The sequence below is a fragment of the Dipodomys spectabilis genome, unplaced genomic scaffold (genome assembly GCF_019054845.1).
Source record: "Dipodomys spectabilis isolate Male_0828 unplaced genomic scaffold, ASM1905484v1 ptg000069l, whole genome shotgun sequence".
Taxonomy (NCBI): domain Eukaryota; kingdom Metazoa; phylum Chordata; class Mammalia; order Rodentia; family Heteromyidae; genus Dipodomys; species Dipodomys spectabilis.
Genome location: NW_024870746.1, coordinates 6638655 through 6666338, shown reverse-complemented (window position 1 = coordinate 6666338; position 27684 = coordinate 6638655). Strand labels below are relative to the sequence as shown.

The window sequence follows — 27684 nt, the reverse complement described above, 5'->3', positions numbered from 1 at the left end:
TTACAGCCAGAAAAAGTAGGTTGTAATGATTGGAATATGCAGGAAAATAAACTTCCTATTATAATAACAAACCAGAAAATGTTCTTAAGTGTAATCCAGGCCATCAACATGGCCATTATCACTATTTTGTCCGGCTAAAGATGCTTCACTACTGTGTAGTTCATGTTCATTCTTAGGATCCCCTCAATATGTAGCTAATAAACAATATCACACTGAAAAATTTAGTTCCAAGTAAAAATAAACTTCATCTTGATCTATTTAACTTAAAAACAAATTGCAAATGGCAAAAAACTTGAACCTTGATTTTTTGTTGTTGTTGTTGGTTATGGGGCTTGAACTCAGGCCCTGGTCACTGTCTCTGAGCTCTTCTGTTCAAGGCTAGTGTTCTACCAATTTGAGCTTCAGCTCCACTTTGTGTTTTTTGAGTGGTTAATTGGAGATAAGAGTCTCACGGGGACTTTTCTGCCTGGGCGGGCTGTCAATTGTGATTCTTAGGTCTCAGCCTCTTGAGTAGGATTACAGCCATGAGGTACCAGTACCCAGCTCTTGGTTTTCTTTCTTTTTTTTTTAAGTGAAAGATGAATTGTTCCTTGCACAGGTCATTCCCTGAGCTGTACATTTTGGGTATAGTTAAAGATGCAACTGAAAAGTCTCAGTGCTAGCATCTTGGAACTTGAATATCATTGGGTTCAGCCACTCACCTTGGAAAGGTCCACCAGGGTGTTAGCTTGGTCACTCAGCTTCCTCTGTTCCATCTTGACGCTCCTCAGTCTGTGGGGGAAGAATCGGAACAACCAAACCTTCCAAGTCCATGTTATGCTTCAGCCTCAGTGGCAGAGTCTACAGCCCTATCAGCACGAGGACTTTGAGCCAGGTAACAGCTGAGAGAGCTAAAGACTTGCCAGGCCCCAAGAAAGCACACTGTTGTCTCTGTGCATGCTCAGTCACTTTGGTTTCCTGACTTTTCTCAAATCATTGCTTTTGCTCTGCATGTGACTTCTCCCTAGAATGCCTATCTCTAATCTTTCAGGGGATACCCAGACCTCCAGATCAGAATGAATAGTTTCATCCCTTGCTTTTCTATAGTATTTGAAAAAAAAGTCTTGCCAGATACTGGTATGACTGTAATCCTACCTTCTCAGGAGGCTGAGATCTAAGGATTGTGGTTCAAAGCCAGCCCAAGTGGACAAATTTATGAGACTCTTATCTCCAATGAACCCCCCAAAAGCCCAAAGCGAAGCTCTGGCTCAAATGGTAAAGACCCAGCCTTCAGTGAAAAAGCTAAGGAATGGAACTCCAGTACAGCACAAAAACAAAACAAAAAATAACCTTATTCCTCTATCAGAGAAAGTATCGGTAGGTTGCAATGCAAGGAGTGTGCATATATGTGTGCAACATGAGATCCTTTAGGATCTCACTCTAATTTTTATCCTCCATACCAGCCTTCTCACTGCCTGGGAGGTGCAGTACCTGAATGAACAGACTGGATCAGGCCTAGCTCCATCCTGATGCTTGTGGAGAGGAGCAGACTCCATTTCTTCTGTGCTTCTCAGGTATATTAGAAGAGGCTAACAGAGCTGCAGGGTTCCCCCTCCCCTACCGTACTTCTGATTTGGCCACCATGGCTGAACTGCTGTGGTACTCACTGGTGGATAGCCTGGAGGAACTTCCTCTGGTGTTTTCTGACTTTGGCATGGTCAATCTTCTTTAGCAGCTTTGTGTGTTTATAGATTAGCCACGTTTCCCGGAGGACATTGGCTGCAGCATTCTTGATCTAAGGAAAAAGAAACAAAGCTGGCTGCTATCAAGGGAACTTTTCTTAGGTTCATGTAATATGTTTTTCTTGGGTGTGTGCTATAGTCTTCCTCTTAAAAAAATAACTCTGTAGCGATCTATTTTCTTAATCAAGAGCATGAACTTTGAGAACAGATGATTAAAACCCGTCTCTTATTAATCCTGTGCTAGATGCAGTAGACTGAAGCTTCGAGTTGAGAGGCGTTTCTTCTTTCCTTCTTAATTATTTCAACACTGCCTCTCTACTGCTGTTGCTGATGCTATATTTAGACAGGCTGCCTTGGCAAGACCTTGAAGACCGGGGTACCCTTTGAAAAGATAAATACGTGCCATTGCTGCCCTTGAATTCAGGACGCTGCACTCTACCTGAGATTTGCCTTTAGTGGACAAGTATAAGATGCTATTTATTTTTAATTTGGAGAGTAAACAGACTTCCTATGAGTTGGGGTCTATTTATTTTTATTTCTTATTAATTTACTTTATTGTAATTATAGAGCTGGTGTACAGATTACAATTACATGAGTCAGGTAATGAGTACATTTCCAGTGTCTTGTGTTCCCTCATTTTCTCCCAGTCCCTCCCTCCCCAACTGGAGAATTTAAGGAGCCTCTTTAAAGGAAATGTTTTTCCTACTGATTGGAACTTCATGTATCAACAAGTCCATTGTTTCTTCTCCTAAATGGCCCAAACCCTTAACCCACCATAATTTTACATGTAAATGTAATTGACATAAAACTGAAATAATTTCAAAGTGATGTCTAGAACTCAGTGCAGATATTTAGGTGTGAAAGCAGAGCTGCCTTTTTCCCAAGGCTGGCTCCTTCTCCGTTCACTGCAGTCACACGTTTCCACATATGATGCTGTCATCTGTTGACATGGAAACCATCGATATCATCCAGCTCACGACTGAGCCGAGACATATCAATGGCATCCAGATGGCAGGGGACAAAGTTTTAATCCAAACACAGACATCTTCAGCAATTAGAAACAAGAGCAAGAGAAAACATTCCTTATTAAGCACAAGTGAAACAGATTTTTGATGAACCATCTCCGTTTCTGTCAGCTATGCAAATTGGCACAGGTCCTTGGGCCCCAGGCCCGGAAGTAAGCAGACCCGACTAGAAGCAATCAGGTTACTAGCCAGAAAGAAGTTTAATAAAATTGGAGAGTACAGACCCACTTCTTCAGACTGACATCAACAGATGGGACGTTGTTAAAATACTGAGATGTGTGGGAAGGCCTAGGAAACATTGTTTTTGCAGACTGATAACTTTTGTGTGTGTGTATGTTTCAAAAATTTATTACTCAGGCTGGATTATATTTTTTCATTGGCGCTGAAGTGATTTTTTTTTTTTAAAAAAAAAGAACAGCTAAGTCTTCTCAGAGATGTCTAAGTGACGTAAATATTGCTTCCCTTGTTCAGTAAAAATCTACTGTGAAATAATTTTAAATGATTTCATTGCTCACCTCTGGTACTTTTCTGCCTAAAAGGGAGCAGGTGGTGGTGAGTGCAGGTTGGAGATGGCCTGTGTCTAGTGAGCGGGAATGGGGAAGGTAGGGAGAGGAAAGTCTCTAGGGCGCTGCCCAGGCCACCATGAACAGTGGCATTCTAACCAAAAATGGTGACGTTGTATGCAACTACCTAAAGATAGTAACAACAACAAAAACTTTTAAGAAGGCATGGAAGGAGGTCTTTCTTTCAGGAGAGACTGTATTGTTGCTGTTGTATTGTAGAGAAAGGGACAATTTGACATGTGATTTCCTCAGTTTCCTGGGTGCTTACAGGACAGCCAGGTCTGCTCCATGCTTTACAGGGATTAGCAGGGCCCCAATTATTCAGCGAAGTTTTAGGAATGAGGATAGAGCCACAGAATGTGTCAAAACTCACAGACCTTTGACAATTGTCTCAGTATCCCAAATGGAACAATCATTTAACATGAGGAAGCCTGTAGGTTCTGCTAATCATTAAGCATTGAGGAGCAAATGCTTAATTATCCATAGGATATGGAAAGACATTCTTCCTTTAAGAATGGCTAAGAAGCCAAATGAAGGTGCTAAGGGGCCTGAGGGCAACAACCAGATGCCAGGCAGAGGTCTGAGTATATTCTATGCATGCACTCATTGGATCTTCACAACCACCCTGTCTAAGCAGGGCTTTTATCATTCCCATTTTACAGATGAAGAAACTGAGATGTAGCCCAGGACCTTCAAGTTATCAGTGGCCAATGGAGTCAATGAGGATTTGAGTGTTATATAAGCTATCAAGTGCCAGACAGATATGTTATTATCATAATTCCAACTCAAGGCCCTTACTCAAAATAAGAGGAAACCACTTCACGCAAGTGGGATGTGAGGCCAAGTCTAACCAAGAGTCAGGCCCAAGAGATGCATAAAGGTTTGTATGGTGTCCAAAGGAAGGATGGGCTAGATTTCAGCTTTATGCAAAATTATTTTCTGTTTCCCCGGGATCAAGGAATTGGAAAGGACATTTGAGAGAGAGATAAATTTTTTAAATCATCATAGCCCTTGCTTAGCAGTAGGACAGAACACAGAGTCTAGGTCTTGCACTTAACTCCAGCCCAAATGTAAGATAATGAAGTCACTGCACTGTCAGGGCAGCTGGGGGACAGCTGCATCATCTTTATGGGTTGGATCGGGAGGCCCTGCACATTCAGGAAAGTGATGTTAAATGCAAGCCTTTGTGCTGGCTGAAATTAATTGCCAGTGAACAGCCTGGCACAAAGCTAAGTAGATCAATATCTACAAGAGGGAAAAAAAATAGGCTTTTAACTGTACTATGGTCTCCAAGGTGGACAGCAAATGCTCTTGTGACCAGGGTCTACCTCCAGTTCACCTGGCTGATTGCTCTGAACATTGCCAGTTGATGGTGTGAGTCCCTTCTGGGGCCTACTGAGCCCCTACAGGACTCTATACACCTTTCTCTAAAGGGGCCTTAGGTACCTTCTGAGTTCTTCTGGTGCACTGGGGCACCAGACCCAAAAAATGTTCCCAGGATGTTGGAATAGGGAGACGGGGTTTGAGACCGAAGCAGCAAACTAATAATGATTGTTTGATATTGGCCAGGATCACAGTGGCTTAGATGGCTATGAGGATGGCTAGGTGAGGACCAGTTATGTGGAAGGAGAGATCTCTGGCTTTCAAAACCCACATGCACACATGAATGAATCACAAGCTTGAATCCACAAACTTTCTATCTCCTCAAGTTTATACTTTCACTCTAACTAGGGCCAGAGGATGTCTCTGTGGCCTATGTAGTTTAGGAAGAACTCTAAGATGTCTAGGCCCAAATAAGAAAGTGATCCAACAAAGATCTCACAAATAAGAGTGACAGCTGACATTTATCAACACTTGCCATGTGCCAGGCTCTGTGCTAAACACAAATGTCTGCATTATTTTATTAACCTCCAGAAAAAACTGACAAGTAGATGTATTATTAGCTCCATTTTAGATCTATTTCTGTTAAGATTCACTTCCTTTGCTTGTTCATTTGAAAAACATTTAATGAGCCCCTATAACGGGGTCAGACATTTCCAGAGGGAGAATATGGAGACAAATAATCCAATGACCTTTTGTTTTTGCATCACAATCATACTATTAATTGAGTATCTTCCTTCCTCAGTCTCCAGACTGCTGGGATTACAGGTGTGCAACACCATGCCCAGAAAACTGGTAATATTCTTACCTTCATGGAATTTATAATCTTGTGAAGGAGATAGGTGTGTACTCTATAGTACAGTTTCAGATAATCAGTGCTTTACGGGAAAATAAAGCAGAGTATGAGCTAGTGTTATAATTGCTATTGATCTGTGAAGCGGGCTTGTTGTATTGATTAAATGAGAATATGCTTACAACTTTCTAACCCAATGTACCTCAATACATGGTGTTGTTAATATTATTCTCCCAAAAAAGGTTCTTTCCCTCTCATCTTCCCAAATCCCAACAAAAGAACATGTGCAATGGAATAAACATGTCAGTTTGCCGGGCTCCTGGACACAGCATTTCATGTCCATTTACTCTGGCCATCTTTCTGCCAAGGAAATCTGCCCTTTGGTGTTACAGATGGGTTGAGAGTTAATAAGGGGATGAGGGGGGTGAAAAGAACACCCATTTTGGGGCACTACATTGCTCCCAGATGCCACAGGGAGCGCTAGGAGAGAAAATCCAGGAGCCCCTCTGGCAGAAGAAATTATTAGAAATTGTTAGCCTAACCAATATGCTGCAGAAATCCTTCTCTGGGAACCGTGTTCTGCCTGGAGGTTGGAGAGGGGAAGGGAAGAAGCCAGACCAGCCTGCTATGTGTGACTTTAGTAACTTCAAGATGTCATGTCACTTGACTCAAGAAACCTATTCTACACAGGACTGGAGAAGGGAGTGGCTCCCCTTTTCCCATCTGCCTAACCCCCTCTTCCCTCATCATCACCCCCACAGACTTCCTGCTGACTTCCTGAGGCTGCCCTCTCTTCATCACCCGGCTCACACCTCCCCTCCTTCCTTCCCTCCTTCTATTCTACATTTCCTGCCTCACTCAGAGGGAGAAGGGTTCCACCCCCATGGCTGGCAGGAAATTGGGGTGGAGAGGGAGGCAGAGAGGAGATGTATTTCTGTGGCTCCAAGTTGGAGTTTGAAGCTCTCCCCATAGCAACCTGGTAATGAACGGTAGGTAACTTCATAATACTGTTAATGTGATGCTTAGCTAGTTCAGTGTTAAACTGGCTCTTCTCTCCAGCATGCCTAGGACCCTAACCGTCATGTCATGTTCTAAGTAACAGACAGCTCTGACAGACCTGCTGGGTTGTGGTTAAGAGCTGCCACTGGCTTGAGAAGGAACCAGGCCCTGGGCAGCCTCCAGCTCAGTACACATACTCTTGGTTGGGACATGTGCATGTGCCACCCATCCCTCCCAACCTGAATGTTTTCATCCAGCAGGGACTTCCTCATCCCTGAGGGACCTTTTGGCTCCAACAGCATGCTTCCATTGCTGTGGTTGGAGAAAAGCTATGTCCAGTCTCTCTGGGACAGAGAGGAATGTCATTTATAATCTCAGGAGATTTTGAATTCCTGCTTAGTGGACCATCCAATGAACTTTTACAGGATAAAGACTTATTCTAGGGATTCACTCATGCCAAGCCACTTGGGTCAGCAGTCCTTTTTCCCGATTTCTGTATCTGACCAAAAATAAAAAAGATTAATATTATTTTTTTTTCCTATAAAGGATCTCTACTAAGAGTAAATCTTTGAATTAGCCAGCTGAAAAATATTTTTCTGAAATAAAAGCATGTCAAATAAAACTTTGACATACTTATAAAGTTTTCTTTAACACTATACAGTAGCTACTAGGGGCTACTGAGGTTTCTGAGTACGGCAGTCATATGTCTAGAGCTCATATGTCTAGAGCGACATCAGAGGCTAAGGAGAAGGAAAAGTGCCACATGAGTAAGTACTGAGGCAGCAGAGAAGGTGGCAAGCTCTTGTCATGGAAAATGGCAGCTTTAGGTGTGGGTTGCAGGGACCGTGGAGAGGTCACTGTCTGCAAACAACAATAACAACAACACCAGCACCGAAACAAGGTGGATCAGGCTTGAAAACAGATTCCCTGCTGTGGGGTAAGAGCACAGAAGAGTCAGAGCTGGGGTGAAGTCTTTGGGCCTACACAATAGAGAAACAGTGATGTTGGCAGTGGACCAGAAAAGTCAGGAGAAGAAACTAGTTTAAGAAAGTTAGGGGTTTGAATTTTTGCTCATTGATTTCATGGGAAGTGAACATGGATAAGGTTTGGGGGTCATTAAACCCTTCAGCAAGGAGTCGGAGAGGTGATGGTGATCTAGTTGATTGAAAGGTCTGCCTGCTAGTTTGAATGGGGGAATTAAGTGTGGTACACTAAACACCTGTCCATAGCACCTCTGAAGCCAGTGTGGCCATGGCAGCTCACCCTGCCATGCTCTCTGAAGGTGGTTGGTGACCAAAGATTAGGTATGAGGACAAGGTTTACTTCTTACCCATCTTGGTGCCCCTAGAGACATCAAGAGACAACACCTAAGGAGCATTCTCTGTGATAAGCATATTCATTACATAAAACAGAAAGATGACCACATAAAGATCTGGGTGGGAGAACAGCTGGAGCGCTGGGACCATTCCTACAGTCTTTCTGTGTCACTTCTATATCATCTAGTAGCCCAGAGGTTAGCAATAAGTGATAATTATAGAATAACAATGGCAGTGACACTGCAAAGTCAGTGTGGGAAGATCTGATCCCATTAAATACAGAAATGACGTTGCCACCAGGGTTGACAAGTTATACAAGAAGACAAGGCATGGGATTCAGCAAAGCCAGAAGTGAGCTTTCTCTCTGTGCTTTCTCCAGATCATCTCCCCTTCCTACAATTAGCTAAATGAATATAGTGCTGGCTGTAGAGGTGGAGTTGGTCTGGAGCAAAGTAGTAGGATGAATGAACACTAGAACAACAAAGTATTTTTATGATGCTGAATTCGTATTTTTCTCTTTTTCCCTTAGATGTTTGAAGAATTAAGATGGTACATACTTGTAAGGGATTGCTTTTTTGCTGTTAAAGCTACTAACTGTCCACTCCTAGGAGATTTGCAACATGCAATCAGCTCCGGAAGGAGCTTCCCCTACCCCCTCTCTCTGAGAAGCCATTGAAATCTCATGATTAGGCTAAGCTTAAGATCTCTTGACCCGTAAGCCATTCCAGATGGACACATGGGACATTTGGAGAGGATAGAGGATAGGTTAGAAGTCCTTGGGGAAGAAAGGTGGGCTTTCCCATGGACAGGTCAAAATGAGCTCAAACCAGACCAGACCCAGGGTCAAACCCAGCTTCATTTCTATCAAGGTTATGTGACAGAACCTTTGGAAGTCCCCATCCTGCCAGCTTTGAAAATCTTCTCAGTAAGAACCGCCAGTGTTTTGTTGTTTATTTCTCTGAGAAAAGATACTAGACATTAAAGGGACATTTCAACAGATTTAAGTGTTCTCGGAAAAGTGAGATGTGATTCGATTAAGAAGGTACCTTGCATTCATGGCTGAGCAATAAATATTTGTGTATTTCATTTTCAATTCTACTTTTCCTAAAGTAAGTGGCCTTGAAGAAGATTTTAGAGAATTATTTTTGAAAGATTGAAATTAGCATCCACAATCTCATCTCCTTCTACAATTATATTGCAGGAAAAAATTGTTTATTTTCCTGGCAAACGAGGGAGCTGGCTTTTCTTGGCTTTATTTTCCTCTAGTGTCTGATTTACTGGGTGAAAAATGGAGAGGACAAAGGAATAACATGAAATACAAAGTATATTCTTGGCTTTAAAAAGCAAACTAGAATAAATAGAGCCTGTTAATGTTTCTGTTCTTGGTAAACAACTTTTGGAGGCAAAAATCTCTTGCCCTTCGCTACTGCATGCAGTTTCAAACCAGTGAGACATCACTAAATTGTTTCAGGAAAATAACTGCAAGTGTGTCCCCAATAACTTTAGAAGTTCCTTTGGTGCCAAGGATGACTTTAGCAATGGTATTGGGGCAGAAAGGGTGTACAGGAGAAGGGTCTGGCTATAGGATGAGACTCAGTAGGGTGACCATGTCAAACACTGCCTGCCATCTTGATGCTTCAAATCATCAAATCATCTATAGCTGGTGGCTTAGGGCCATGGTGTACCTCATTCAACCATTTATATGTCAACAATTTAGGAATATTTCCTTGTACCTGGTCCTTTCTGTATCTGTGGCAACTCTTTAAAGAACTCAATAAATGTAATCAAAGACCAAACAATCAAACACCATAAATAATTCTGCTGAGAAATCAGAGAGGCCTTGGCAACTGCACATTCTCCCACTGCCTTCCCAGAGAGCTCACATACCACTTTGTCATTCTCTCTCTCCCTCTCTCTCTCTTTGTTCTCCCTTCCTGCCTTTGTCTCTATTTCTAACACATTTTTAAAAAAACTGCTTTGCAACATTAATCACAGAATATTTTCTCCAGCTTTCAAAAACCCAATTGGAAATGTGGGCTGGCTTGTGGATTCCTTACTTTGCCTAAGTTCTAAACGAGAGAAAGGCCCAGACCTTCTACCTGAAGCTTTGGTTCTTTGTTGGAAAGAAGAAAGTCTTGTAGGAAACCAGATTCCTGACCTCCATCCAGGCTGCTGTTCTAGAGAATCTTCCACAAAAGCTGTCATTGAAGAAACAGCTCCTGCCTAGCTCATTCATCTGTTGTTATCCTTGGAAGGCTCATTCCTGTCTCTTTTAAATGAGCCTTTGCTTTTCTGACAATTCAGTGGGGTGTCTGATTTTTAGCAGCTACATGATCTCCCCATTCCTTCATATTTTCAGTGTTTCATCCTCCTTAACCACTTTCATAAGTGTACAAGTGAGAAACATTATCCAAAAAACCCAAAGGGGGAAAATTGGATGATGACATTTTGATGAACAATAATATTTAGGAATGTGGGCTCGACTGGAACGATCATTTTAAATGATATTTTTTCCAACAAAAAGGATTCGATTTAGATATTTTTCCAATATAGTTTTAAGATTCTCTACTGCCCTTCCTGACAAGAATCATGAAAATATTTTAGCATAAACAAAATTGTTGCATCATGTTGTGTGATTTATTGAGCATCATTAGGCCCAGGGGTGGGTTATACCATTGTATGCCACTGGTTAATTACCAGGAAAATTATTTGGATGTCTGAACCATGCATCGTGATTTAATGGAAGACAGGAGCCCATTGTGGTAAGATGTTAATTATGTGGAGGTTATTTGCCTGAGCCCGAGGCTCCCTTAACACTCCATTTGAAGACACAGCCCTAATCCATGCTATGTAACTATTTTCTTCTGTCTTCTATTTTGGTTGTAAGTCCCCTAAGAAGACATGGACATGTGACATCTTACCCGTTTGGTGAGTTGAGTGTCCATCATGAAATTGTGGACATGCTTCTCTGCTTTGGTGAGTTCCAGCTTTCGGGCCACCACGGCTACCACAAGGGCAGTGCAACCCGCACCCTGTGGGAGGATATCAGGACATCAGTAAGAGGCAAGATGTAATATTCAAGGTGCCCATGACCACTGTGGACATTTCCTGGGAATGGTATAAGGACTTGAGCTATCTGGCTGGTCAATAAAAGCCATAAATCCTGTCAAAACCTGTTGGGGGGGGAGGTCGGGGTTGGGAGGTATTTAGTGGTAGAGGCTTGCCTAGCATGCATAAGGTATTTTATTTCATCTCTACACCTTGGGGCGGAGGGAGAGAGAGAGAGAGAGAGAGAGAGAGAGAGAGAGAGAGAGAAGCCCTGTGTGGGGTCTTCATCCAAGAAGAGGCCTGCAATGCCTCTTAGCTTGGGCTCTGCAATAGATCTTTGAGAGACGGAGTCTTCATAGAGCTAGCCAGTCCTTAATGCTGCGTGGGCTGAGCCTCTGGGGAATTAAATCAAAGGAAAAATCACCAGGCCCTTGACAGGCTATGCAGTGTGCTATGAGACAGAAGATTTGCATGTCCCAAACCCATGGCTGGCTCCGGCCCAGGGAGCCCAGGAGGAAAAAAAGACCATGCACAGACCACAGTATGGACACAACACCTACTGACACTCAATTATTTTCGTGAATAACTAAAGAGGTTATGCATTCTCCCCCAAACTGCCTCAGAGAATGAACACTGGGGGCACCCCATGGAGGTGTTGCCCCACAGCTGGGTCTCTCCACCTGGAGGTCTGGGCTGTGACTCAGCACGGGAGATTGGCTCGTTCCTGCTTTCACAAGGAGCTGCCATCATGCAGAGATTTTTTTTTTGTTTTTTTTAAAGATGACAATACTTATGCCTAAAAGCAGAATTTAAGTGATTCTATAAATGAATCTTGGGCTTTTCCGGAATAATGTTCCTAGGCTGCTCTGGTAGGGTAGATCCCTTACAAGAGATCACTGCAGAAATTGTGCAAAGAGGCAGACTGGTACTGAACCACAGAACAGCAGGGTACCATCTCTCTGAATCCTTTAGATGCACACTTGACTTCTTGGAAATGAAGGGGGAAAGGGGAGTGTAGCATTCCAACACTCTCTAGGTGGGTTTGTAACTCCCCCCTTCCCCAATGCTCAGTTAGTCTACAAGCACTGTGGGAAGAAAGATTCACTCTCCCTGGTTCTCCCATGGGTGGTGGAAGCCTGACTATCCTTGGCAAGAGAGGACCCTCTCCCAAGACCCCTGCCTTCCCTCTGCACCAGGACTTATGGAGAGAAATGGTGAATTTATCAAAGCCATCAGTATAGTCTGATCAGTGCCAAACAGTAGCCACAGTTTTAACTGTAAAATACAGAGCCTAGTACAGTAGTTTGCGGCCCCTGGATTGAAGAAGAAATCCATCAATTACAGTTATGGCTCATTGGGTTTACAAAATGTGTGAGAAATAGGCAAGACTATTTCTTAAAGGGACTTCTAATTACAGCAGAGTTGGGAGGGATGCATGTGAGCAGATCAGTTCCCTGCTTTCTACATTCTCTCCTTTCCATGGCTGACAAAGGCTAATGTGTGTGTGAGGTTTGGCATAGCTGAAGTGGACAATACTTTCTTCTAGTCCCAGCAATACAATTGGTTGTTGCTTGGTACACTGGAGCAGCCACCCATTCCAAACACAGCAAAGTGCAAAGCATTGAGCTCTCCTTTTCTGACCTCATTTTTCTCTTTTGTTTGGGGACGTCTGTGTTTTCTTGGCATCTGTGTCTTGCAGGAGCCTCTGTATCCAATTTTCAGAGGATATAGACAGTTGGACAGCCTGGTTTGTAGCTATAATCAATTTAGCAAGGCCTCCAAAAGCAAAAAATAGCTTAAAAGGAGCTGTCCTGGAGGGAGTATCCTGTCCCCCTACCAGACCCAGTAGCTTCCCTGTTTGGTTTTTTTTTTAAATAATGGAGTACCAAAAGTATTTTGAGCTGAAAGTCCAAAAAGAGGGAAATATCAGAGTGTTAAAAATGGAACATCAGATGGAGAGGATTCTCCCCAGGCTCTGTTTCCCTCCTTTCCCCAGATCCAGATAAAACTCCACTTAAATCATCCCTGCAAGTTGTGGGGTTCAGCAGTTAAAGAAGGCACCTCCCTGTTTACCATGCCACTTGAGAACTTCATAAAATCAGTCATCTACGATCCTACATTTCTAGGGTCTAGATGCAATACCTATGGTTCTAGTCATGGTCCACAGCCCTATTGGCAGAATGCAGAAGACCCCTAGTTGAAAGCGAGAGTGCTCTAACTAAAGAATTGTCTTATATGAGGGAAAAAACTCTCTGTCTTACATGAAGAAAATTCATTTTCACACGGAGGCAGGAAGGTAGACCAGATCCCATTGCCCAATTCCTCTTAAGTTAAAAATGTCAAGAGCTGGGCACCGGTGGCTCATGCCTATAATCCTAGCTACTCAGGAGGCTGAGATCTGAGGATCATGGTTCTAAGCCAGCCCGAGCAGGAAAGGCCATGAGACTCTTATCTCCAATAAACCACTAGAAAACCAGAAGTGGTGCTGTGGCTCAAGTGGTAGAGTACTCACCTTGAGCTGAAGAGCTGAGGGACAGCACCCAGGCCCAGAGTTCAAGTCCCATGACCGCAAAAAAAAAAAAAAAAAAAAGTCGAGAGTTCCCTTGCAGATATTTCTCTGGAAGATTCTGCTTTCTTAACTCCCAATTAAAACTTGAATAGGGAGAAAAGTGGCTTCTCTCAAATTTTATTTTCTTCTTAGATAACTCATTATCTGGATATAATTAAGGAGGTCATTGACAATAATGCCTAACTTGGTTATTTCCTCTAAAAGATGACCTCCTCATGAAGACAAGGTCAAACTCAACTACCTTCAAAAGTAGTGGACACAGTGCTGAGACCAGCATGCATGAAGAGGGACAGTGTGGGGAGAGAAGGAAAGACAAAGAGATGAGAAGAGAGAAGGGAAAAGAAGGGAAGATGAAGAAATAAGATGAAAAGCAAGGGGGAAGAAAAGGAAGAGAGGAGGGTGCAGGGAGGGAGAATGAGATAGGGATCAGGTTGTGCTCCATCAGAGAAAAGATGTGGCTATGGAGAGAGAAAAAAATTTAAAAAGGATGAGTTGTTGAGTGTGAGGAAGGAAGGAGGGAAGGGAAGAGGAAAAAAGGAAAGGGAAGGAAAGGAAAGGGAGAAGGAAGGAAAGAAGGAAGGAGGGAGGGAGGGAGACTAAATAAGGAGCCCAAGATCTGAGTCCAAAGTGAATGGTCAATTTGAGCTCTTTAGAGAAAATACAGGACCTACCAGGTTCAGCCTTCAGTGGTGTTAGACTTATTCGGAATTTTTGTTCCCTTGGGATGGTGGGTCTGTCCACGTTTCTTTGGTAAGCATGTCTGCCAGGACAGTATTGTTGCCTGAGAGAGCTCGTGTGATATGACCGTGAACTCTGGCTTTAGGAAACCAATTTCCAAGGTTCATTGCAGCCTGGGGTAGCTCATGCTATCCTAGTGTGGAATCTCAGCCATGGCCAGGGATGGGGGGAGAGGATGGGGTGGGATAGGACAGGGCAGCAGCTGCTGGTATGATGACTTCTATGGGGTCAGATTGAGGAGCAAATCCAAGACTCAGGCTTTTGCCTTTAGATGTACCAAGTCTTCAATCACAGGTGACAACCACTGGAATCCCAGGGTCTGCTCTGCCCATTGCCTGTTCCTTCGGGGGGTGGGAGCACAAAGTTTACCTCCAATGAGGTCAAACTTTCCAAGGTTCATGGGTGGGCAAGGGGGCACTGAAGAAAGAAAGACGGATATCTTAGTGGGAGTGAACATGCCTAAGCCATCAACTGACTTGGACCTGAATCTGGACCCTGACTCCTCCACACCAGGCCTCCCACTTCTTGTTTCCAAGAAACAGGTTCCAGCTGGAAACTCTTAGGAGCTGGAAAAACAAGAAGCCCAGGGGGAAAAGGATGAGGTGTTCTTAACTAAAGAAGCATAAAATGAAATAAAACATAAATGAAAGTGACAAATGGAGGAGGGAAGCCTGGAGGCTTTACAGTTGGATTCTGTTGTTGCGACAGATTCCACGTAACCACTAAAATAACATCATCTGGTTTGAAACCAAGGTGTTTTCGGGAGAGGCACATCTAAAATTGACATTAAGCAGATGTCTTGCGGAGCCCTCTTGGTGCACCTCCTAAAATGACTCAATCTGGGCTACCTTTTACTTCATCTTCAGTTTCCTGCTGCAGCTCTGAGAGGATCTCTCAGGAGGCCATTAGGAAAAACAAAAAGCTCAGCGTCCCAGCAGATCCCCCCTGGGAGCTTTGCCCAGTTGTCCATGACTCATATAAGGGTCCTGGAGGGCATCTAGCTTTGAAAAGTGGTGACACCAAAACAAAGATACCACCAAACAGATTCACGACTCTAAGGGTGTTCTAGATGCCTACAGAGTTTCCAATCATTTCCAATTCTGGTACTGAAGACTGACAGCTATCCCTTTCCTGCATGTAACTCATCCTGAATGGAAGGACGCTGGACTTGGGTGAATCTGCATTAGTGAGTGAACTCTCTCAAACAATCCAGGTCTGTGCCAGCAGTGCCAAGTTGGCCAGGCAATTATATACCCTGCCTAATGGTTGATAATTACACCGTTACAGAGATTGCCAAGAGAAAACAATGATTAAGACCATTTACAGCGGGCACATGCAAATCCTTCCTTTCCCTTCTCCTGCAGGCCCTGCCTTGGCCTTCATGGTGTCCATGGTAACCACATAAGGAGCTCTACCTTGAGTCAAGGCACTTGCAATACTAATCTGGAGATACACATTGTGTTTTGGGGAACGGGGAGATCCTCAGCAACATGAACCCCTTGAAAGGAGTGACTCAGCTGCAAAGTCACGTTGGATAGAGAAAAAAAAAAAAAACCACCAGGGTTTCAGAGTGAGCGGGACTTTAGTTTGGGTAAACACACTGACGATGAATTAGAGGAAAACCCTCTCTGTGCCTGTGTGCTCAAAGGTATGTATTCGTGCAATGGGAGCTTTGTACAAAAGGAACAGATGAAAGACCTGTGCTAGATTTTTAATGTGGGAGGTGGGTATCACTTCCCTCACCTGCTTGTTCTTTTCCTCTTTGATCCCATCTCAATCTACAAGAAGCAAACACTCTCTTCCAAAGAGCCCTGGGGATCTGGGCAGGGGCCGGGGGAGGGGGGGGGCTGGCAAACAGAGCCGCTTACTGATGCCCACTCCCCAGGGGATGCTGGGGGTTCCACTACACTTTGTCAGAGTAGAAGCCAGGAGATGCAGAGTCAGGAACCAGGAAAATGGTGGGCACGGGCAGCTTCTTGGATGGGGCACAGACTCCATGCTGAGAGGGAGAATGGCTGGTATTTAAAAATAACAGAGGCTCCCAGCAGGGCCCGTCCATCTATTGGCAGCCAGGCTCTAAGCAGCCCTGCCCAAGAGCTGGTTCTAAGGCACAAAGCCCACGCCCCAGGAGTAACTCAGAAGGAAAGCTTTGGCCTTCAGGTGGCATTTTATTCCTTTCTGGTAAGAAGATTCTTTTCCCTGGTTTCCTGGTGACAGTTGGAGCTGTGCCAGACAGACTCCTACTAAACGATGGGAGGTGTTGGTTCCAAAGCCTTACACTTACCCATGATTTATCCCAGCTCCTGTGCTAAGCCTCTTGTCATTAATGGCTGTTTCAGGGCCACCTGCTAATGTGGGGACTGCCCTGGATTTGAGTCAGGAAAGAGGGAAGAGCAGTGTTCATATAGCCCACTGGCCCGAGGCCTTCTTTCCTGCCAGTGGTCCACGGCTGACTGCTCTGTCCACCAAGTCAACCTGAGAGGCAACCAAGGCTAAGTAGGACAGAGAGTTCTAGCCCAGGTTGGCATTTAACTGAGGTCCTCTTTTCTCCTGCAGACAGGAATCAAAGAAAAGAGGGTCTGTCATGGCTGACAGGAGGACCAAAGTGGGAGGGAGCTCTGAAGGAAGGACTTCATAGCCTCAAGATGGGGCACAGAGGGGGGCTGCCCTGGGGAGGGCTGTGGCGTTCACTCATGGAACCCTACACCCAAGTCCCAAAATACCCTATCCATGCCATGCACTCACCCCTGCTGCCAGCCTCGTGTCTCCTTCTCCCTAGACTTAGATGTGTGGCTTCCTCTTCCAGCCTTTACTCCTCTTCCGAAAAGAGGGTCTCTGGGGCTCTGATGCTGTGACTCTGAGGAGCAGTGTGGTCTCTAGCCCTCAAAATGCAGCAGAGCCACTAGAGTCTTTCTAAGTCATAAGCAGGAGCTGCTGAGGCTGGGGACCCCGTGGGCATGGCCAACAGGTATTGGCCTCAGGTATGGACTCTCATTGCTTACCAAGCACTTTCACATCAGTCACTTCCTGTAGGCTAAACCACAAGCCAGCCAGGACGGTTCCACCATATACTAGAGGGGGCAAGGGTCCACAGGCAAGCACCTGGCTCAGGGGTCACAGTGAGGGACCTGAGTGGAAATTCAGGCGATGCTTTTGACACCCTGCCCCCATACCCCTCCCATACCATACTTCAGTGGTCCTGTGATGGGCAGGAGTATGCACCTTCCAGAGCTGGTGCTGGGTCCTGGGGCGAGCTGAGCTATAGGCATTGGAAGGATGCAGGATCCCTATAGGGCACCTGGGGATGGAGTTGGTCTTGTCAGGTTCCAGTGCTGCAAAGGACTTGGCACTCAGAGTTCAGGACCTCACTTACAGTGAAGCCACAACCTGGGAAAGTCAAGAGCTGGCCAGAGCTGTGTAGCCAAACCAAGACACAAGCCAGTGGCCAATGTCTAGGACACTGGTCCCTTCAGGCTGGTTCATTGTTCTTTCTCTAGTCACTCTGTGAGTTTCAGATGACTTTGATCAGAAATAGTGTTAAAGTCTGCAGGACCCAGGGAACAGGAAGGAAACAAGTCGACCACAAGTCCTAATGCTCATGAGAGATGATTAGAGGGTCAGTCTTCCTGAGCTCATTTGTGAATGGACTCAAGTCGATCACAGGTGTTAACAACCAGGACCTTCTTCCTCCTTTAGCAAAGTAAGCTGCAAAATGAGAAACCACTGAACATTTTACATCTGCTTCTACGTGCAAGGGGGTATGCATGCAGGCCTCTTAACTAGGGGCTGTAGCCCTGCAGCCCAGCTAGGAAGGCCTATTCTGTGTTCAGTAAAAGGCTCTGTTCTTTGGAAGAACTTGGGGGTAGTAGGGTCACGTGCAGAGGCAAGTACTCACCATGATGCCAGTGAGAAGGCAGACACCTTTCCCACAGTATGTGTGGGGCACCATATCCCCATAACCAATGGAAAGGAATGTGATGGAGATGAGCCACATGGCACCCAGAAAGTTACTAGTTACGTCCTGTTGGTCATGGTACCTGCCAAGGGGAAGACAGGAGTTAGTTGATTCAGCTGCCATGGCCGGGGGTATTGGCTGTGGACAAACCTGGATGGGGAGGGGGGAAGAAATGAGATATTTTACTGAAGAGAGGATAGCCATCATGGTGGCACACACCGATCTTGTTAAAGATGCCACTGAAGATGCCATAGCCATGCCCACCCAGAGCTGCCTGCAGACTACCAGCCTCCAGGCCCCCACTATGAGCTGGGCTCCAGAGACAAAATGTTTTCTCATGATTCACATCACATTGTAGACATCCTTTATTGTTGCTAAGATAGCTTTGGATGAAATCATGCAGTAATAAAATTTAAATTTTTTTTCTTCCAAGCCGACAGTCTAAATGTATGTGGATATGATTAATCTAAAAACCACAAACTCTTGAACAGGGAAAATGTAAAAAAAAAAATTTAGTCCCCAAACAGCTAGTGATTTCTAAGAACGTTGATGGATGCCAGGGCGGGTACCTCCCTCAGAGATGGTGGGGCTCTCTGGGAGCCAATTCTCCAGGCACTAGCGTTCCAGGGGTATCCACAGAAGCCTAACACCCCTTCTGAACTGGACAGATGCTCTTCTCTGCTCTTCTCTGACCTGGGAGCATCATCTCTACTTTCTCTGCCTGGAGGCCCATTCTACTTCGTCTCCTAGCCTGGGGCTTTCAGTCCTGGAGGATGTTCCTTGGAAGAAGCAGACATGTTCTGAAAGCTAAGGAATTGGGTAGATGGGGCAACATGGGGAAAGGAGAGGGTAATGACCTTGACCTAAATATACCAGGCTTAGTCAGAGTTAGCCTACTATGAGAGCCTTTCCACAAACTCACGTGTTGCTCAGGTGATGGTGGAGAGAAGTGGTGCCTTTAAGGAGTAATGAAGCCACAGGGGCTCCTTCTTCAAGAATGAGATTCAGGCTTTTTTTCAAAGCAGGATGATGTAGCAGCCTGTTTTGCCTGCCCTTCTGCCTTCCACCATGTGAGGACACACACTCCTCTCCTCTAGAGGATGCCATCTCGGAAGCAGAGGACAGCCCTCACTAGACACCCAGCCTGCTGGTACCTTGATCTTGGACTTCCATCCTCTTGAACCGTGAGAAAGAAATTTCTTTTCTTTATACGCTACCAGACAGTTTTGTTCTGTGATGGCGGCACAAGCAGACTAAGACAGCTCCACAAAGGAGCCAGGCTTGATTCTCCCCACCCAGTTCCTGGAACTTGGTCCTTGTCCAGGGAAGGGGTGCTCAGCTGAGAGTGAGCTGAATCAAAGCCCAGATTTCAACATGAAGGGCAGCAGAACCGTCTGACTGCAGGCTGGAGTGAGAGGGCTAGTGAAAGAGGGCTTGCTTCCAGAACATTCTCTGACTGTAGGAACTTGAGCTGCACACACTAGACTGCATTCAATCCCATGGGCACACCACTCCTTGATAAAATTTCCCAGTCACTTGAAGATCACTGGGTGGAGAAGTTGAGCTAGCTCAAGAAGCACTGACTACCACCAAAAGTGTTTGTTGTGCCCTCAATGTCTAGTGACCCATGAGTCTACAGGAAATAGCCATACAAACCAGGTCCATTTGAAGGTGGGTCTTGAGACATGTTTCTATTTAGACATGAGGGCCAAAGCAGGCCGGGCATGGTGGATCATACCTGTAATTCCAGCTACTTGGGAGGTAGGACTGTGGTTTGAGGTCAGCCTAGGCAAAAGGCTAGCAAGACCCTATCTCAAAGAACAATCAGTTCATGGTAACAATACTCCTAGTGTTAGCTATGTTGGAGGCTGCCCAAAGTATGACCCAGGCAAAAGCATGAGATACAATCTGAAAAAATAACTAGAGCAAAAAAGGCTGGGGGCAGGGGAGGAGGGGGCGCTGGGAAGGTGGCTAGAGTGGTAGAGTAATAGAGTGGTAGAATGCTTGCCTCGCATGCATGAGGCCCTGGGTTCGATTCCTCAGCACCACATAAGTAGAAAAAGCCAGAAGTGGCACTGTGGTTCACTGTGGTAGAGTGCTAGCTTTGAGCTGAAGAGCTTAGGGACAGCACCCAGGCTCAGAATTCAGGCCCCATGACTGGAAAAAAAATAAAAAAGGACTGGGGGCATGGCTCAAGTGATTCAAATGGTAGAGTGCCTGCCTAGCAAGCAGAAGGCCCTAAGCCCAAATCCCAATACTGTCAAAAATAAAAATTAAATCAAATAAAAGGAGTAATAACAAGAACAAAAGGGGCATCTATATTATGGAGCACCATTTATGTGTGGCTGGCACTTTGAACACACATTGTACAGGGAAGCAACTGCAAGCACAAAGAAATGGAGTGACTTTCCCTAGGACATACAGACTACGCTCCCTTTACTGCGCCATTCAGTGTGAGAGAGGCACAGTGACTAGCATGTTTCTAGGAGAATGACCAAGCCCCTTAGTACCATTAGCAGGGAGAGCATGTTTGGATGCTGTAGAACCTGCAGTTCTAGGATCAGACATTTGTATTTGGTTTTGGAGAGCTTGAAAGTGGTTTTAGCTTCCTGGGCAGAGGGGGATGACATGACACAGCTTGCTGGGAAGAATGGTCTGTGCTGAGCAGGTGGAACACAGAGGCAGTGAAAAGATGGAACACAGGTTGGGGAGGCAGGAGAGGAGCAGGTGGGCAAGGCTAAGGGGAAGGCCTATTACCACCTGAGCCCAACCCTGCATCATTGTTGGACTGTCCAGCCTCAACTTGAGTCTTCAACAAGCAACGATGGGGCAGCATTGGTATTTCTATTATGGTCAGCACACAGGACTGCGTGGCTCTTTTGGGGGCAGCTGAAGAGCAACGTTCCTTCTCCAAAGTGCTACTGAGAAGATGGCATTTATTTCCCATCACTCCCTGCTTCACATGGGCCTTGGCCTTGCTCTGCTACCACCTCAGGGCCCTGGCTGGCTTCTATTTTCCCTTCCCTATACACCTCATCTCCCCAGAGATGGCCCATGTCTGCTTTTCTGGCTATCCTTAAGAAGCAGAGGCCAGGACAACTCTACTTGGACCCCCCGGGATTGAGCCTGCTCCTGAATCAGTGTGCCAGCCCTATTCCAGGTCTAACATGACCTTGGATAGGCACCTGCCCACTGTCCTAACCTGCCAGGCCCTCGGGCCCACATGCTGTAAGGAACAGTAGCAGGTCCTGGCTCTCCGGCTCTGTGCTGTGAAATCAGTCAAGACTCAGTGTTGAGGGTAGGAGGGGGACACACAGAAGGGAAAAGACTTAGAAGACAGCCCACACCACAAGCCAGCAGCATGTAAACAAATGTCACAGAGCCATAGCCAGGGTCAGCCAGCATTTGACGGAAAGAGCATTTCTTGGGAGAATGAGTGTGGGTCAGGTCTGAGGACACTGAGATTTATTAGTGAGGAGTGAGTCATTGAGACTGAGTGGCTTTGCTAGGTTCCAGTCCCAGCTCTACTGTAAGTACTTCCATGGCTCTGGACAAGAGACTAACCCCCTCTATGACTCAGTTTCCCTGTCTGCTGATGGGATGATTAAATAAAATAACCACGAGCAATTTTAGGCCAATGTAAGAGCTTAGCCTGGGCCAAGTGCTCACTACAGGTCAGCAATGGCTGCTGGTGCTGGGAGGGGCAGGTGTTACCAGTCTAAGAAACAACAAAAACGGAAAAGGGCAGGGGTATAGACTCACAAGTATCATGGTAAGGGTGCCCATGGGGGGTGGCAAGGCATTCATGGGGCTGTCTTGAAGTTTAGGTGGGAGCACTATTTGACACAGGAGCAAAAGAAATCTATAGCAAAGTCATTAACAAAGAAGGGGCTGAAGACACTTGGTAACTGAGAATGACTCTTCTAGCAGCTACATGCAAGACTGATTAGAGAGGTCAGGGCCCAGACAGGACACCTGCTAGAAGGTTTGCAGGCACCCATCATGGAGCGGCCAAAGTAGGAGGCCAGGATTTAATATGTGGCCTGTACAATAACAAGTCTGTCATTGGTTCATTGTGCTCATAGGTCTTTATTGTCTTTTCTTTGCAAATCCTGCAGCTTTGACTAACTAATAAATATCCTCTGGTGGCTGGGCTGCCTTGAGGATCATGCCCATCCTATTCATGTGTAAGAGGACTCCTAAAAGAGAGATTAGAGATCCAATTAAAAATTAAAAATGCAGCAACTGCTAGTTTGTGTCAATAATAGGGCTTGGACTCAGGGTCTAGACACTGTCCCTTAGCTTTTCATTAAGGCTAGTCCTCTGGCACTTGAGTTACAGCTCCAGTTCTGCCTTTTTGCTGGTTCATTGCAGATAGGAGTCCCACGGACTTTTCTGACCAGGCTAGCTTTGAATCACATTCTCACATCTCAGCCTCCCGAGTAACTAGGATTAGGTGTGAGCCACTGGAGCTCAGCAATGTCTCCTTTTAAGGCTGATAATTTGGTTTACTGCTTTCTTTCTCTTCTTGTTTTGGTAAGTTTCTTTTTATGTCCTTGTGGGTTTCATTATCTTAGGACCCATTGGTGTGTGTGCTGCGAATGTCATTGATCATTGATTTTCCAGCTTCAGTGACCTCTCCTCAGGTGGGAGCTACAACAGAGGCAGAGGTAAATTGGACATGCCTCCAGCTCTCTTGTGGCGTGGAGCATCGTCATGGAGATAAGACATGCATGCGACTCACCAAGCAGGAAGTGATGAGCGAGAAAGCCGCACTGGTGATTCAGGACTGTGGGAGTAGAGAGGAGGGAGAAAACGTTTCTAAACCTATTCACAATTTTAGAATGTCACAAATTCACGTACTAATCCCATGCTATTTTTTGCAATAGAGAATTGGGGGAAGGGGAGAACAGGTCCATGTTTTTCTTTAAGGGCTAAGAAAGGAAACGAAGTTTTCCTTTGAGTTTAAGAGCAAATGCTTTAGTTATTATCTTCAGGGAGTGGACCATAGTTTCCATTTTTAATATAAAAAATAAATTAGAGATAAGAAAGAGTATATGACTTGGTAAAAATGGTGGATTAAATACTCATGATTACTTTTTGTGTGTGTGCAGTCCTGGGGCTTGAACTCAGAGAATGGGTGCTGTCCATGAGCTGTTTTGCTCAAGGTTAGTGCTCTACCACTTGAGCCACAGCTCTACTTCTGGCTTTTTTGTGCTTCATTGGAGATGAGACTCTTACAGATTTTCCTGCCCAGGCTGGTTTTGAAGTGTGATCCTCAGATCTCAGTCTTCCTGAGTAGCTAGGATTATAGGTATGAAACACTAGTACCTGGCTTCATCCTTACTTTGCTCCCTTAAAACTGCTACTTTTAAGCCAAGCACCAATGGCTCATGCCTATAATCCTAGCAACTCAGGAGGCTGAGATCTGAGGATTGCAATTTGAAGCCAGCCCAGGAAGAAAAGTCCCTATAAGACTCTTATCTCCAATTAACCACTCAAAAACCAGGACTGAAGCTATGGCTCAAAGAGGTAGAGTGCTAGCCTTGAGCAAAAGAGCTCAGGAAGAGCACCCAGGCCCTAAGTTTAAGCCCCACGACCAACAAAAACAAAAACAAACCCTCTTATTTAAAAAATAACCAAGCAGCCAGAAATCCCCAGATATCCAAGGAAAATCTAACATTAGTGACACAGACCAAAATCAGACAATTAAACACCAACCGAAAAAGGAATAGGGATCATCTATAGACTATTCACTGGGAAGAATTTAGGGAAAAATCCTATAATTAATGTTGTAAGAAAGGAAAAATAAGATGTTGGAACCATGAAGCAAGAATGGAATTTTATACAAAGAAAAGTCTCTTTAGTGGGGCTAGAAGATAATTAAAAATTATTCCCCAAAAGGCAAAAAAGGAGAGAAAAAAAAATGAAAAGTACACTGGGAATGTTAGTGGTAGAGTACTTACCTAGCATGCATGAAGCCCTGGGTTCCATTCCTTAGTACCACATAAACAGAAAAAGCAAGAAGTGGCACTGCGGCTCAAGTGTTAGAGAACTAGCTTTGAGCAAAAGAGTTTAGGGACAGAGCCCAGGCCCTGAGTTCAATCCCCAGGACTGGCAAAAAGAAAAAAAGAAAAATATGAGAAAATTAGTGGATAGTCTACTGATTTGAATAACAGTATTTTTAGGAAGAAAAAACTAGAAGCTGAGCACCAGTGGCTCTTTTTTTTTTTTTTGCTTAGCTACTCAGGAAGTTGAGATCAAATTTTGAGGCCAGCCTAAGCAGCAAAGTCCATGGGACTAAATAGCCTTAAAAAAATCTGGGCTGTCATGTGCTAGTAGCTTACACCTGTAATCCTAGCTATTCAGGAGGCTGAGATCTGAGGATCATGGTTCAAAGCCAGCCCAGGCAGGAAAGTCTGTAAGACTCTTATCTCCAATTAACCATCAAAAAGTGGAAAGTAGCCAGGCAGCGGTGGCTCACGCCTGTAATCCTAGCTACTCAGGAGGCCGAGATCTGAGGATCATGGTTCAAAGCCAGCCCACGCGGGAAAGTCTGTGAGACTCTTATCTCCAATAAACCACCAGAAAACCAGAAGTGGCATTGTGGCTCCAGTGGTAGAGTGCTCACTTTTAGATGAAGAGCTGAGGGACAGCCCCCAGGCCCAGAGTTAAAATCCCACAACTGACCAAAAAAAAAAAAAATGTGGAAAGTATATCTGTGGCTCAAGTGGTTGAATGCTAGCCTTGAGCAAAGAAACTCAGGGACAGCACCAAGGCTCTGAGTTCAAGCCCCCAGAATATAATACAATAACTGGAGGGAAAGCAAAGAGGAGGAGGAAGAAGAGCAAAAGAAGAAAACAAACAATTCCCCAGAACTGAAAAGCACAATCCACACAGCACAGTGGATGAATATAGAAGAAATTAAGATACATTATTGTGGAAGTTCCCGACACCAGAGAGAAAGAAGAACCTTCAGGGCTTCCAGAGGGAGGGGGGTAGGGAAAGGGATAGGGGACAGAGGCAAGACAGGGAAGCAAGGTCAAATATAACAGTTAGAAATTAGAATGACTGGGCTGGGAAGGTGGCTCAGTGGTAGAGCGCTTGCCTTGCATGCCTGAGGCCCTGGGTTCGATTCCTCAGCACCACATAAGCAAAAAGAAAAAAGCCGGAAGTGGCGTTGTGGCTCAAGTGGTAGAGCACTAGCCTTGAGCTGAAGAGCTGAGGGACAGCGCCCAGGTCCAGAGTTCAGGCCCCACGACCGGACTCCCCCCCCCCCCCAAAAAAAAAGAAATTAGAATGACTTCAGACTTTTCCATTGCAACACTAGAAGCTAGAAAACTATGGAATGAAGCCTTCAAAATTCTAAGGAAAATCATTTCCAAATCAGAATGCCAACTGACAGAGATGAGAATCCAGAAGCAGCTTGATTAAGTCTGAGGGTGGAATGAAGACATTTTAGGGGACACAAGGCTCTTGAAGGTTTGTTTGCTTCTTGAGTAACCTCCCTCAAGAAGCCAGCTCAGGGAGTGCTCACCAGGGCCAACAGGTAAACCAAGGCAGAGAAAGACAAGGGAAGAATAACATCCAGCAGGATGGAGAAGGCCAGGGTGCTGGTACAGGAAGTTCTTGGGGGACAGCTGTGATACAGGCGTGGAGAACAGCCAGTCCAGACTGGAGCAGGTGGGAAGGCTCTGGGGGTAGACAAGCTGACGTACCTGAACTTTCTGAGAAGACATTTAGACAGCTGCCAGAATTTGGGATTGAATTAGTGATAAATACATAGAAAACTAAGCAAATGAACAAACATGTTCATTAACTCTTGAAAAAAAATGACAAGTTCTACAGGAAAAGTTATCATATTTTACTACAAGGCTCAACTATGAATAGAGTCAAATTAGTGTTGCCTCAGTAAACACTGATTACTAATTTAACCACAATTAGGATGCAATTATAAAAGTAGGGGGGACAGGAAGAGTTGAAAGGAAGGGAGGGAGCTAACGGCTCATATTCCACACGTGAAGTGAACAAACAACATTTAAAACATGTAACATTTAGTTAAGTTACGAGGCATGAAGAAAAAACAAGCATCCACAAGGGCTCCGTCCAATGCCATACGTTACATCTGCCTGTGTGTTCTCACCATTCCTGTCCCCCACCTACCCCAGATAAATGTTATCCTGAATTTCATGTTGATCACATCCTTTTCCCCACAAAGCTTCCGCACAAGTAGGATTACCTAAACTGAGTCTCACATCTTGCCTGTTTCTTTGGTTTCATTTGGTTGAGACAGGGTCTCACATGATAGCCCAGAATTAGATTATGCTGTCTCTGTCTCCTGAGTGCTGGGATTTCAGGCATATGTCACCAGGTCAGGTTCCTTCTACTTGTTTTCTGAACCTTATAAAACAAAAGTGACACCAACTACCAGAATGTGGCAGGCAGCCACTAAAATGACCCCTAATATTTCCTTCCTCCTGAGGTATTCACAAATCTTTGCGATCCTTTCCTTTTGAGGTTGAGCTGGACTTAGTACATTTTCCTGATGAATCAAATGTGGCAGAAGCAATCGATTTGTACTTCAAAAGTTAGGTTAGATTGTGGCTTTGGCCTTGGGCTCTCTCTCCTTTGCTCTCTTTTGGATTGCTCTTCCTAAGAGAAGCTACTGCCATGTCTCAACACAAGCAAGAGAAGAGGCCCACAGAGCAAGGGACCACAGCCTGCCAACAGCCATCAGTGCACTTGGAAGCAGAAACTCTAAGCCAAGCAATGAGATCCAAGAGAGGAGAAAGCAAGCCCTGGCATACAGCCCCCATCATCTCATGAGAAACATTGACCATTTAAATTGTCCTGGAATTCTTGACCCATAGCAACTGTGAGATACTAAATATCTATGGTGGTAAGCTGCTAAGTTTGGGGGAATTTGTTATGCAACCATGTATAACTAATATAGTGAGCTCTTTCAGAAAAGTCTCTGTAGGTATATAACTAAGAATGGATTTAATGCTTTGTAGGGTACGGGCCTATGTGACTCCATTAAAAAACTGTCATCCAAGATGTCAGTAACAGGATTCTACCAGAGGGGGTTAATGTCATCAAGAGTGTTGCTCCCAACTTTTTATCAATAATCCCTCTCATCTTAAATTCTTGCCAATCTAGTGGGTGAACTGGTCTCACCATGTTTGTCATCTGTGGAGTATCATTGACAACTTTTGTCCATTTTTCAATTGGTTTGTTGTTGTCTTTCTCTTATTGATTCCAGTTCTGGAATCAATATAATCTGGCCAAATTGTACATTATCTTTTTATTATCTTTATAGTATTTCTGATGAATACAAGTTTTAAATTTCACTGGAGTTGTCATCTCTTTCATAATAATTAGTAACTTGAATGATCTTTAAAGAAATCCTTCCCTGTTTAACATTGTGAGACTTTCTTTAAAATGTTTTAAAGTGTTATCTTTTAGTGGGGCATGATAATGCATGCCTCTCATCCTAGTACTTGGGAGGAGGCTAAGGCAAGAAGATCATGAGCTGGAGGCCAGTCTGTGCTATATATAGCGAGACCCTGACTCTTGA

General features: G+C 44.8%; 1 protein-coding gene across 2 annotated transcripts in view; it reads right to left on the bottom strand.

Annotated features, from left to right (window-relative positions):
- Kcnn3 (potassium calcium-activated channel subfamily N member 3) overlaps positions 1 to 27684 on the bottom strand; it is a 160920-nt gene that overhangs the window by 5527 nt on the left and 127709 nt on the right. The window contains exons 4-8 of one of the 2 annotated variants that reach the window (XM_042681894.1): positions 22852 to 22896; positions 18048 to 18189; positions 10719 to 10829; positions 1647 to 1774; positions 702 to 771 (exon numbers count right to left, since the gene is read on the bottom strand). In XM_042681894.1, the coding sequence (XP_042537828.1) occupies positions 702 to 771; positions 1647 to 1774; positions 10719 to 10829; positions 18048 to 18189; positions 22852 to 22896 (496 nt within the window). The remainder of the gene's footprint in view (positions 1 to 701; positions 772 to 1646; positions 1775 to 10718; positions 10830 to 18047; positions 18190 to 22851; positions 22897 to 27684) is intronic. The other variant, XM_042681893.1, reaches the window with a different exon arrangement.